Raw genomic sequence first — 13,910 nt, forward strand, 5'->3', positions numbered from 1 at the left:
TTATTTCACTCAAAAGTGGCTTGAAATTACTTGACTGATATTAGTCTTTGTGACAAATTAATTTTGAATTCAAGTCTGAATTTGCTGATTTAATTTGAGTATGCTATGGGGGGCTTAAAAGTTTTGAAATTTTAATTTGTTCCTGAAGTTTAAATATCCATTGTAAAATTGTCTAGACACCTTAAAAAATTTAATAAAATGTTGAACCAAATGCTGTTCAAGCAAGTATTATGCAGGCTAGTACATTTAAAATTAGGATGAATTTGTTCTCTTTGACCTCTTAATGAAAAGCAGTGCCATGAAAATTTAATAAGGATTATCAAAAGTACACTGTTAGTGGTTAGGCTATTATAAGGTTTGAGGTTGTGATAGTTTATTACATGAAGAAATGATATCAAATTTTATTTGATTGTTTTGAAATAATTTTGAAATCTTTATCATTGAAACCACCTGTATCATTGATGTTTTTCTGTATACACCTATAACTATCAGTCTCCTGCTTTCATTATCCTACAGACTAACTGTTATTGTAAAAATTGACCTTGTCTCTCTTGTGACCATGCTTACATATTGATTATGAAGCTATTTGTTTTCTCACCTTTATTAAAGTTGTCCAGATTGGGTAACTGTTGGACACTGTGGTCAAGCTTAATATTGTGTATACATTTTGACCAAGCAGCATTACGATCTTTGTAAACTGGAAAAAAATTCAGTTTGAGTGCATATCTATAAAGAGACAAGCCAATGAAAAGATCATTACAAGGACACTCAAACCAAACTGTATCAAAACCAAATGATCATGTTTGTGTCCCTGTAAATCTTCGTTTATCGGAAACTTTCCCTTTAGTCTTCAGCACCCCTTATTTCTTTTAATGGAAAGTTGATCCTCATCTCTATCAAAAATTTTAGATAATTGTATGGACTGATTTATCATGACTGTACAAAAGACCTTGACATTGATTTATGTACCTTATCTTTTACAATATACAGACAACCTTAACCGATGTAAGATTATCTGGCTGTGTTGAACCTGAGTTATAACATGATTGGAACAGTAAAGAGGCCTTGACCTTGACAACTATGACCCTTTTGACCTCGCTAATTTTGACCTTTTGTTTACAGTACATAGAGAACCTGGACAGATGTAAGAAGCTGGCTGTGTTGAACCTGAGCTGTAATATGATAGAAAGAGTAGAAAAAGTCGAGAAGCTTATAAAACTGAGGGAACTTAATTTGGCCTACAACAATATCACAAAGATTGAAGGACTGGAAAATCTAGCAAATTTACAGGTAAGCATGTTTTTATGTACATGTATTCTAATTTAAATAATATTTTTAATAAGTCTATAACATTGTAAAAAGGAAATTATATATATAAAGTTCAAAAATTTTAATTGAATATGAAATTAAAATTTTAGATTAGAGATTAGAGGATGTAGTAAATATGACTTTTCAAAGATTTACATGTAAGGAATGTTAGATTCATTTACAATAAAATGTTGTTTTTTTTTTTTTTTTTGTTTTATATCGGATTGATATGAGGTTTCTCTGATTATATGACAGATGCTGAACCTGACAGGGAATAACATAGAACACATACCTATCTGGCTGGGCAAGCGACTGAAAGCACTCCGAACGCTACATCTGGGGAAAAACAACCTACAGTCGGTCAGTGTAATGTGGCTAAATCTAGAGTAAAATAAGAGTTACTTCCCCTGGTCTATAAAAAAGACATTATTTTTAACTTGCAAAGTTAGGGAGATATTCCTTTCACATTAGTTTCTACTATTACCAATGAAGATATCTTACTTACTTCAGGTTTCTGTAGTCTACATTAGATATTCAACTGTCATCCCTGTCCTAGCCCACCAACATAAATTTCTTTGCCATGAAAAACTCATATAACAAGACCTAAGAATGTGTGATTCCTGTCCTATATGTAACTTTTATTAACCATTCTTCAGTACGAATAAGTATGTGTGTTAACTATTTCAGATGAGTGAGCTTGCAAAGCTGAAGCCATTACCAGACCTGTTGGAACTTACGGTGGCCGAGAATCCTTTGTGTCAGATTCCCCATTGTCGCCTCTACCTCATTTTCCACCTGCGTACTCTACAGGTCCTCGACAGTCAACCTGTTACAGAAGAGGAACGTAGACATGCACGGGACAGATTTGAACAAGGTAAACTGATATTATGAAAATTGCATACAGATAGCATTCATGATATAAGTTTGTTGAGAAACAATCATTGTGTGATAACATGCTGTGTATACCTTAGGAACTTAAAATGTTGTAATTCTCATTTGTTAGTTCTCAGATGACAACGACTAAAGATGTTCAGATAAATTTTAAGATCTTTGAAAATAATTTGTTCAGATGAGATTGAGAGACTGGAACGCATGCTGGAGACAGAGGAGGCTCGGTGCAGGAAGCTGGAAGAGGAGCAAAATCGCTCTGCTCAGGAATCATCCTTCTCCAAGGCAGCTGAAGAGGAGAGAAAACGTCAGCAAAAAGTCACAGCAGATCGTCTCAATGAATTGGAGCGAGAACTGGAAACCAAAAATGACTTGGTATGTGTAGTAATGTAAACATTCTTCATTATCTCATGTGTGTTTGATTACAAACACTTTCATGCAAAGTGCCTATTAAACACGGAACAAGTTTCCACATTATGCAATGGCTTGACAGCAACCATTCAACGATGAATTATATAGTGTTTCAAGTCTTAACTAACATGACAGTTAGGCAATGTATTGCTATGCTAGTGTAAACAAAAGAAAATTTCAATGTTAACAACTGGTGATTTTTTTAACTCTGCGGTCTGGATCGCCGTTACTTTTCTGCACTTGGCAACTCATAGCCTTTTGTGCACTTCCGCAATAGATTTGTAACAAAGCGTCTGGCAATATGACATACATTGAAATATATATACACACAAAGTTTTCATTTTTTCTAAGAACTGCCCAGCTAAAATTACTGCCCATGGGCGGTTTACTGACTGGGCAGTTTTCCATTAGATCCCAGTAGTCTGATATCTATTGTGTTTCTAGTGACCACATCAAAAACATACAAATTATTTGCATACATACTTCAACATTTAAGGAGCATTTTGATTGGCAAGGTCAGATAGGTAAGGTATTGGTAATATCACCACCTAATTACACAAAAATACAATAAAATGGAAAAGAAAGGCCAAATCATGATATCTGCGATATACATGTGTATGAAGATAAATTTTAAGACTCGTCAATAGCTAAATAAGAGCTTGAGACCTTGTCATGCAAATATTCTGTAAAGTAAATTAAATATTCCGATCCAACGCAAAACTTAATAAATTATTGTAAACATCATTATAGACTTGTGACATTAATCATTTTATTTTATTCTTTTGCCTAAATGGTATTGGAAAAAAGTAGATTTAAAGGATGATAAATGGTTTTCAGAATGCAGTGATAATGGTATTTTGGTGAGGTTACCTGTATTGGTGCTTTATATCTATCAGAGAAAAGATTTCCTCTCTACACAGATAGAGTCATTCTCTGATCAGATGGAGTGTCTCCCTGTTACAGTAAAGTGGCAGGCTTGATAGGACTTAGTTGAAGTGTATATTAGACATGACTGCCACTGTCAAGTGGAGAGTCTATGACTTCAGGGGTTTTAAACCATATTTCATTATGGTAAAAGCCTTTATGAAACTTGTATAGTAAATGTTTAAGAATATGTATCCTTGAATTATTTCATACAGTCTAGTATACATAATCGTGGTATCCAACTCTCCAGTCACCACAAATCCAGTTGTTCAGCAGGCAAGTCACCACTTGTCTTGTTGCTCCTCTATCCAGCCAGCACTAATCTGTTTGCCCCAGTATCTGTTTTACTACCACTAATCTGGTTGTTCTGCTGTCCAGCTAGAAATAATCTGGTTATTCCAATGTCCAGCCAGAACTTATCTGGTTGTCCATCTATTCAGTCACCTGTGCAAGTTGTTTGACTATTGAGCCATCTGTATTCAGTCACCACTAATCTTGCTGTCTCACTATCCAGTCATCACTTATCTGGTTGTTCCATCACCCAATCACCACTAATCGTGTTGTCCTTCTCTCAATTCACCACTAATCTTGTTGTCCCATTATTCAGTCACATTAATCTGGTTGTCCCACTATCCAGTCACCACTAATCTGGTTGTCCTTCTCTCAAGTCACCACTAATCCGGTTGTCACACTCTCCAGTTACCACTAATCTGGTTGTCCTTCTCTCAAGTCACCACTAATCTGGTTGTCCCATTATTCAGTCACATTAATCTGGTTGTCGCACTCTCCAGTCACCACTAATCCGGTTGTCACACTCTCCAGTCACCACTAATCTGGTTGTCCCATTATTCAGTCACATTAATCTGTCTGTCCCAATTTTCAGCCATCACTAATCCGGTTGTCACACTCTCCAATCACTACTAATCTGGTTGTCCTTCTGTCAAGTCACCACTAATCTGGTTGTCCCATCATTCAGTCACATTAATCTGTCTGTCCCAATTTTCAGCCATCACTAATCTGGTTGTCCCACTCTCCAGTTACCACTAATCTGATTGTCCCATTATTCAGTCACATTAATCTGTCTGTCCCAATTTTCAGCCATCACTAATATGATTTCCCGAATATTCAGGCATCATTATTTTGATGATTTGTTGACATTTTGGTCCTTTTCTATGCCAACTACTCTCAATTATTCTCAGTGTCATTTTGATTAAGCTGTTCCTATTTTTGAAGTAATCATGGCTGTGTTGGTAAATCTTTATCATTTTGATGATCATGAGGAGAATCAATTTCAGGTAGATTTTATTTGTTATGCAATATTTAGTAAATTTTTATTGCTAACACAATAGAAAAGAAGAATAAATCAGCATTACTTCTAAAAAATGAAATAAATAAAAATAAAGTAAAGATCAAATATAAAAAGATGTTTATTATGACAAGAAATCTCTCAAGTATTATTATTATTATTTTTTGTTTGTTTAGATTACAATGATCACATTTGTGTTTGCAGTACTTTCTGGTTGGAATTGATGATGCAATATTTTTATTTCATACTTTTTGGGTTTAATTCTTAAAATTTTGTTTTTGTTTTTGTCCTTTTTCTTCCCAAATGTCTGATCTGAGGCTGATATTTTGTGATTTATCATAGCCCCCACCTTGAAATTTACTCCACTGTAAATGCTCTATGTATTAGTAGAGTTAATACAGGTGTTAAACACTCAGGTAAATTTTATCTCAGTTGTAACTTCTGATAACTAGAATATCACACAGTCAATTCTATACACACAATATCTTAAATTTGAAATCAATCAATAAATAAATACTTAGAGAACAGTGAGGGCTCTTGGCTCTTGGCTGCCAGTGATATTTTGTTCCCTCTTGATTGGTCACTGTATGGGAGGCACAACCACACATTTAGTATTCTGTACAATTTTTATGTAGAAACAATTATTAATTTTTTTCAGCATCACTACTGTAGTTTTGATTGCATTGTCACTTACATTGATGAATATACAGTCTTATTGATAAAATTACTTAATGAATATGTGTACTAACTGTATGACATATGTGACAAAGTCAAGACTTTTGAAATTTTTGCCAATATAAGCACTAAGAATTGTAATCATTATGATTAAAATATTTGTAGTTTATTTCTGACTTAATTAGTTAGAGAGAATTTCTCATCAGTTCATTCAGTATAGCATACAGGTGATAAGGCAGTGGTCCTAAGTACATCTAATGATCGCATTTAGTTTTAAACAATATTTATTCATTATTCAATATCACACATACATGTATTACATATGGGATTGGAAAATATTCCCTGTAAAGAGTGAAGTGTCAAAGTGAAGTGAAACTGGACTGAAGTATTTCCAGTGTCTCAATAGGTTAGGGTCGGAAGTCCTGGATTTAAATGTCAACTGATCAATATATTCTTCCTCTCTTACTGCACAATTAAGAAAACGTTTTTTTATAAGGGAAATTGTCCAAAAGCATTACCACTGTCAGTCTTAGAACTGTTGTGAACACAAGTCTGAATGAAATTACAAAGCACATTTCTATGCTAGACATATTTATATTGGTTTATAACAGGTGCACTATGAAATTCCTTGAAGAAAAATCTATGAATGTTTTCAATATTAATCAAAATATTCAATTGTCTATTTTCATCCCATTTTCCTCTGATTATTATGTTGACTCTTTCTTTCCTGTCTTTTTAAGCTGTTGACTTTTCTGTACTGTGTTTCATTTCCAAATCAAAATTTATCACTTTCATCCAAATCACAATATATAACTTCCAGTTCCAGAAAATTATTTCAGTTTTGATAAAAGAACTCTGAATCTTTTCTTGGTATCAATGGTATTCTCTGGGTATTCTTGACAGCACTACAGTGGTGTCCCCACTGTGGTCGGCAGTCAGTTTCCTTATCAGTGCCTGTACACAGGCACTAGTAAATTAGCAGTAGTTATTTACCTGTAATCTTGTGTCAGCCCCAAGGTACAGTGAACACTTGTATAGGTAAGACTCTTGTTACTGGGGAGAAAGTCTGTGTTTCATGGAATTGACATCTACAGGATTAATTAAGTGAATCCTATAAGAAAATTTAGGTAGGTCATTGATGTCTTATTAGATTTAATAATGTCTCACATTTTCGTTATACTTACCTAAAAAATGTCTGTTGATTTAAGGTTGTACTCTAGTGTTGATTTGATTGCTGCATTGTAATATAGATTAATGTATAAGTGAATTCTCACATTTCCATCATCTTCAAAATGATTAAATGCCTTCTGATTCCCTAGTTTTATCCATTTATGGATGCTCAACCCTTTTGCAATTAACTGCTAGATCTTTCAAACATTAATATGATTTTCTGAAAACCTAAGCCTTCCAAATTTAGGTTTGTCCATAATACCAGTTCAATGTGTGTTTATCAGTCTCTCTGCCCATTTGTCCATAATACCAGTTCAATGTGTGTTTATCAGTCTCTCTGCCCATTTGTCCACAATACCAGATCCATTTTTTATTGTCCTCTCTGCCCTTTTGTCCATAATACCAGTTCAATGTGTTTTGTTCTTACTGCCCATTTCTCCACAATACCAGTCCCATTTCTTATTGTCCTCTCTGCCCATTTGTCCACAATACCAGTCCCATTTTTTATTGTCCTCTCTGCCCATTTGTCCACAATACCAGCTATATGTGTATTGTCCTGTTGGCCTTACATTTCGCTATGCCCTTCTCCTAATGTCTATACACAATATTCCCTAACTCTCTAAAACCTCTCAGTGTATCAAGTCCTATCTGTTTCTCTGATAATTCATTCATTTGGGCGATGTATAGCTTTCAGTGACTTGTTTGACTCTCCAAGGCTCAGAACTGTGGTGTATATCTGTATTGTTCAGTGACTTGTTTGACTCTCTAAGGCTCAGAACTGTGGTGTATATCTATATTGTTCAGTGACTTGTTTGACTCTCTAAGTCTCAGAACTGTGGTGTATATCTGTATTGTTCAGTGACTTGTTTGACTCTCTAAGGCTCAGAACTGTGGTGTATATCTGTATTGTTCAGTGACTTGTTTGACTCTCTAAGGCTCAGAACTGTGGTGTATATCTGTATTGTTCAGTGACTTGTTTGACTCTCTAAGGCTCAGAACTGTGGTGTATATCTATATTGTTCAGTGACTTGTTTGACTCTCCAAGGCTCAGAACTGTGGTGTATATCTGTATTGTTCAGTGACTTGTTTGACTCTCTAAGGCTCAGAACTGTGGTGTATATCTATATTGTTCAGTGACTTGTTTGACTCTCCAAGGCTCAGAACTGTGGTGTATATCTGTATTGTTCAGTGACTTGTTTGACTCTCCAAGGCTCAGAACTGTGGTGTATATCTATATTGTTCAGTGACTTGTTTGACTCTCTAAGGCTCAGAACTGTGGTGTATATCTATATTGTTCAGTGACTTGTTTGACTCTCCAAGGCTCAGAACTGTGGTGTATATCTGTATTGTTCAGTGACTTGTTTGACTCTCCAAGGCTCAGAACTGTGGTGTATATCTATATTGTTCAGTGACGTGTTTGACTCTCCAAGTCTAGGAACTGTGGTGTATATCTATATTGTTCAGTGACTTGTTTGACTCTCCAAGGCTCAGAACTGTGGTGTATATCTGTATTGTTCAGTGACTTGTTTGACTCTCTAAGGCTCAGAACTGTGGTGTATATCTGTATTGTTCAGTGACTTGTTTGACTCTCCAAGTCTAGGAACTGTGGTGTATATCTATATTGTTCAGTGACTTGTTTGACTCTCCAAGGCTCAGAACTGTGGTGTATATCTGTATTGTTCAGTGACTTGTTTGACTCTCTAAGGCTCAGAACTGTGGTGTATATCTGTATTGTTCAGTGACTTGTTTGACTCTCCAAGGCTCAGAACTGTGGTGTATATCTATATTGTTCAGTGACTTGTTTGACTCTCCAAGTCTCAGAACTGTGGTGTATATCTATATTGTTCAGTGACTTGTTTGACTCTCCAAGTCTAGGAACTGTGGTGTATATCTATATTGTTCAGTGACTTGTTTGACTCTCCAAGTCTCAGAACTGTGGTGTATATCTATATTGTTCAGTGACTTGTTTGACTCTCCAAGTCTAGGAACTGTGGTGTATATCTATATTGTTCAGTGACTTGTTTGACTCTCCAAGTCTAGGAACTGTGGTGTATATCTATATTGTTCAGTGACTTGTTTGACTCTCCAAGTCTCAGAACTGTGGTGTATATCTATATTGTTCAGTGACTTGTTTGACTCTCCAAGTCTAGGAACTGTGGTGTATATCTATATTGTTCAGTGACTTGTTTGACTCTCCAAGTCTCAGAACTGTGGTGTATATCTATATTGTTCAGTGACTTGTTTGACTCTCCAAGTCTAGGAACTGTGGTGTATATCTATATTGTTCAGTGACTTGTTTGACTCTCCAAGTCTCAGAACTGTGGTGTATATCTATATTGTTCAGTGACTTGTTTGACTCTCCAAGTCTCAGAACTGTGGTGTATATCTATATTGTTCAGTGACTTGTTTGACTCTCCAAGGCTCAGAACTGTGGTGTATATCTATATTGTTCAGTGACTTGTTTGACTCTCCAAGGCTCAGAACTGTGGTGTATATCTATATTGTTCAGTGACTTGTTTGACTCTCTAAGGCTCAGAACTGTGGTGTATATCTATATTGTTCAGTGACTTGTTTGACTCTCTAAGGCTCAGAACTGTGGTGTATATCTGTATTGTTCAGTGACTTGTTTGACTCTCTAAGGCTCAGAACTGTGGTGTATATCTACATTGTTTCAGTGATTTGTCTGTTTTGGAGAAAGACCTGTGTACCAGTATATACACATGTAGTTTAGATACACCTGCATTTCCCTGAAGCTTGGATTTAGATTTGTAAAACTACCATTGAAATCTTTGATATTAAAGTATAATCTGAAAAATCATATGTTATTCTAATGCAATGGGGCTTATAAAATGTGCTGTTTGACAGTTTTGTCTGAGTTATAAATTGTCATATTGAAATACGAGTGCTAAGTTTTAATTTCTATTCTTATAATGGTTACTTTACAGTACAAGCTTATTAAAGCTAAACATATATACCTATTGAAAGGAAGTTTTTATTTGAATATCAGTCTCCACATATAACTCATGTAAATTTTTATTTCATTTGTAGCCAACTGTTACAATTTACATACCAAACATCCAGTATTTCACTTTCAAAAGGTCTCTTAAATAAATACAACACTGATTTACACTTAATTCAGTATTTCATGTACGTCATGAGTGTTTTTGTCATCTTACAATGGTTGTATAGTAAATGATATAAATCTGGAAATGTCTGAGACTGTTTTCAACACATTTGTTATTATGGCATTCAATATCTTTATTTTGAGTCAATCAAGTTTATTGCCACTGAACTGTTTGAATTAACAATTATTTCACTTTTTTAAAAAGAATAAAGATATGGTTAGAAATATTTATTATTAAATATTCTACGCATGCATTTATTTTTGGTCTAAATCATGAAAGTAAAATTTCAAACTTGATTAATTGTTGTAAATCATAAAGTGTGTTGTCGTTCACTTTGAAGATTTTTCATTTAAATCAGCTCCAATAGAGAGTTTAGCTTCCTTTTAAATCTCTCCTCGATGATTTCAATAGTCGCTTCCTAGTGCGTTGAATAATATCAATATGGCCAGTGTGATAGAAGATTAAATTATGGCAGATCAGAATTGGTGTTCCATCTTACACTGGTCAACGTTGATGAATGGATTAAAGATCGTTAATGACAGCTATTTAAGGTCGAGGTAGTGGAAATTTGACGTTGACGGACATGTCTAAACGAGCGGGAATTATAAGTCTCTTATCAATGCTAAAGCATTTGTCACTGTTGATTTCTATAAGCATTCACAGAGGTATAGATTTGAAAAGCCAACACGTGTAATGTCTGCATGTAGTGATCTGCACTGGGGATATATTGTGGAGTGTGGTGCCAGTGTATCTGTATATGTCAGGGTTGACATGAGCTCTGGACTAAATATTTGTTTGGAATATATCTGAAACTTCTGGAACACGTTGGGAGAAAATGTCTGTGATTTATTTATATGTGTAAAGTTTAATTATGTGAAATTTGACCCCTAAGAGGTCAGTCCTGACATCTTTATGAATTTTGATTGGAGAATCTTATATAAGGGGTGATACTATTAAGAAGTTGAAGGTGAGATATTTATGATATTTTGATATTGTCCTTTTTTCTCTGAATTTTATTTCAGATATATTGATAATTTATACATATTTAAATCAGCTTGCCATACTCACGTGACTGGATGGAAGATTTACTGTAAAATATTGTCAGTCTGTCAAATCCTATTGATTTTTACTCAATATCTCGTTAGTTTCAGCTTTGTTTTTTCCTGTCTACATCAATATTTGATTATTTCTTCCTGTTAAATTATTTAATATTTTCTGATACAGTAATAGTAATGGAAAATGTAGTCTGACAGAACACTTATAAGTATTTAGTTGGACAATAGAGATATTTCAATGAAAATTTAATCAATTTTGTGACAAATTCTTTTTGTTTTGATTTTCAAGTTGAAGAAAAAGACATCAGAGTTAAACAAAGCATGTGAGAAGCATTATCAACTGGAACAGGAGCTAGCCTTCCATAACATTGACTCCAAGTTTGATAGTTTGGGGACAAGTCCACAGCGGAATCAGGTAGGTCTCTCCACACAGTGTAATAACCCTCATTGTTTCAATGTTTTATTTACTGAGGTGTAATAAGAAAACCTTTCATCTCTAAGCTCTGAGTATTTTGCACCCTAATTTTTCACATTTGGGAAGATGATAGTAAGCTGCTATATTTGTCTCAATAAGTAGTTTTTTAAACATGTAAGCATTAATTGGGCGTTGATTTAAGTGTCATACTTATGTAAATACATATTTTTGTCATGAATGTAATTACCTTTACAAAAACAGTTTTTTGATTAACTATCAAGAATTCTTGGTGTTAGTAATGCTGCTTGCTGTGAATGATGCAATTTGGAAAGATAATATTAAGTAATTAATTTTGATACTCATTCAGAAATTCTGTAAGTTGTTCTGGTACTAAACTATGTGTAAGGGAGATGGAATCTGGACAACAAAAAGAGCATGGCATGGTGATAATCTACTGGACATTTTTTACTTAGGTACTTACAGAACTATCTAGGCCTTTATACACTGTTAACATGATCTGGCATAATCTAAATTTAATACAATATAAATTCTGGCAAATTGACACATTAAAAATCAGGGCATCTATAATTTTTGTTAAATGAACAAAATACAGAAACTCCTATCATTGCAAAACTATTTTATTAGTGCAATATTTTTGGCACAAAAAGTGCTAAAATATAATCATCACTAAAATATGTACATTTACAGTAACTAGAAAGCAGTTTTTGTGGTATTACAGTATAAGACAAGAACATCATTTGATCCTGTTCATCATGAAAGATTTAGAAGTAAAGATTTAAACTAGCTGTGATATTAGACTTATCATCTTGACATTCATGGTTGAAAAGATGGGTCTTTATTCCATCTTTGACCTTGACATTAACTCATTGACCTTATATCAGCACATACCCTCTTACCAGTAAGTAATACTGAGACAATTCATTTTGATATTGAACATTGATCAGAAATGGGTGTATATATATATATATGGATTGCTTGCATTACTTTGTCTTTTAAGATTAAAAATTAAAACATAAAAAGTGGCCTGATTTACATGTATTTTATAGGTCCGGGATTGCAATCCTTTTTAATATATGTATTGTCAGTTCCTTTCGCATAAGATTATGATGATAAAAAAACTATTCTTGTAGCAGTTTCAATTAAATTTTTTATGCTGCTATTTATATTTAGTAAAAGTGGCCTTCAAAACCTGTCCCTTGCTAAAACTTACATGTTCCCCTTATATCGATTGATTGATATTTATATGGTGGAAATCTTAATTTTTTACTCATAAGTTTTATCAACTTTAACTTCAGTTTGGAGTTAAAATCTTTTTTCACATTCAGGATCAGTTACATTATATAAGGGTATTGACTTTTTTTGTCCAGCAAAAATTAAATAGTACGATTTATTAATTACGATTTGTGCCTTATCAATACTGTATTACAGCATGATGAAAGCTCAGGACTAGATGAAAGTCCATACATAGGGCGTGCCCGGTACAAGGCCAACCAGTACTCACGGGAGAGTTCTGTCGGTGTCTCCCCACCCCAGCAGGCTCGCTACCACAACGTATCATCTGCTAGTCCACAAAAGGCAGAGATCATGGACAAGATTCATGTACAACTGGACAATGCACTGGTGGAAAAACAGGAAAAGGTCTCCAAAAGTGAGTATTCACTCATAATAGTACATGTATGACTGGTTGTTTCCACCCCACCATGCAGCACATGTCTTTAGATATATTATTGCTGAAACAAACGACTGAATTTAGGAGCATTAGTAGAATTCCATGGAAATTCAGATATTTGAAAATTGACGAACTGTTTTCCTTACCAAATCAGTACTAAACAGATTTTAAACTACACTGTGTTAATGTAATCATACAATAAAACACAGACCATTCAGACATGGCCAGGTGTGTCATTGGATACATTTGTTATGTTTTACCATCTTTAGGCCTAGTAATTAGAAAATTCAATATTGAAAAGCTCTCTACAGAGTGGTACAATTCATCTTTTAAAGAATTAATATATCACTTAATGCATTGGTGATCAAAGTGATGAAGCAGCCACATTTTTTCTATGACTAACTTACCAGTATTGGTTTTCAAGTTTAATTGCACAATATAAAATGGTCTGATGGTGTGGAATAGATTCTCTTTCTGATAATTAGGGAGTCAGAGGACGGTGAATGTTGACAGGACAGATTGATTTAATGTTTAATGTCATTAAAGAAAAGTGCACACTCGAGATATTTTAGAATGTTAGGGTTTTTTTTATTCAATGATGCTGAAAGGAAGCAAATGACAACAAATATTAAAAATTATCAAACATTCTTGGATATCAAGGTATTCACTTAAATACTGATATACACATCTACACATTCAGTATTGGTATACAAACATATTCAGTCTATAAACAAATCATCTTACGTGATAATTAGCTGCATTAATGTAGGTTTTTCCAGTATTAAGGACACATCTTTTTCTCAAATTCTGTAAAATTTTGTTGTGTTTAAACCACTATTCTCTGATCAGAATCTGTGATGCTTTGAAGTTGGACAAAAACAAATTTGTTACCTACTGTAAATAACCTATTTTTCACAAGGGGGTATATTTCACATTTATTCGT

At 34.1% G+C, this 13,910-nt stretch overlaps 1 protein-coding gene across 1 annotated transcript in view; it reads left to right on the top strand.

The window, feature by feature from the left end:
* Window positions 1-13,910, top strand: part of LOC132550721 (centriolin-like) — a 75,129-nt gene that overhangs the window by 7,547 nt on the left and 53,672 nt on the right. Inside the window, exons 3-8 of the mRNA XM_060214812.1 lie at window positions 1,123-1,290; window positions 1,564-1,668; window positions 1,996-2,182; window positions 2,378-2,571; window positions 11,152-11,277; window positions 12,727-12,946. Coding sequence (XP_060070795.1) covers window positions 1,123-1,290; window positions 1,564-1,668; window positions 1,996-2,182; window positions 2,378-2,571; window positions 11,152-11,277; window positions 12,727-12,946 — 1,000 coding nt within the window. The remainder of the gene's footprint in view (window positions 1-1,122; window positions 1,291-1,563; window positions 1,669-1,995; window positions 2,183-2,377; window positions 2,572-11,151; window positions 11,278-12,726; window positions 12,947-13,910) is intronic.

Source organism: Ylistrum balloti, unplaced genomic scaffold (genome assembly GCF_031769215.1).
Source record: "Ylistrum balloti isolate Yb309-2 unplaced genomic scaffold, AGI_CSIRO_Ybal_v1 Utg370142, whole genome shotgun sequence".
In the NCBI taxonomy this organism is placed as follows: Eukaryota; Metazoa; Mollusca; class Bivalvia; order Pectinida; family Pectinidae; genus Ylistrum; species Ylistrum balloti.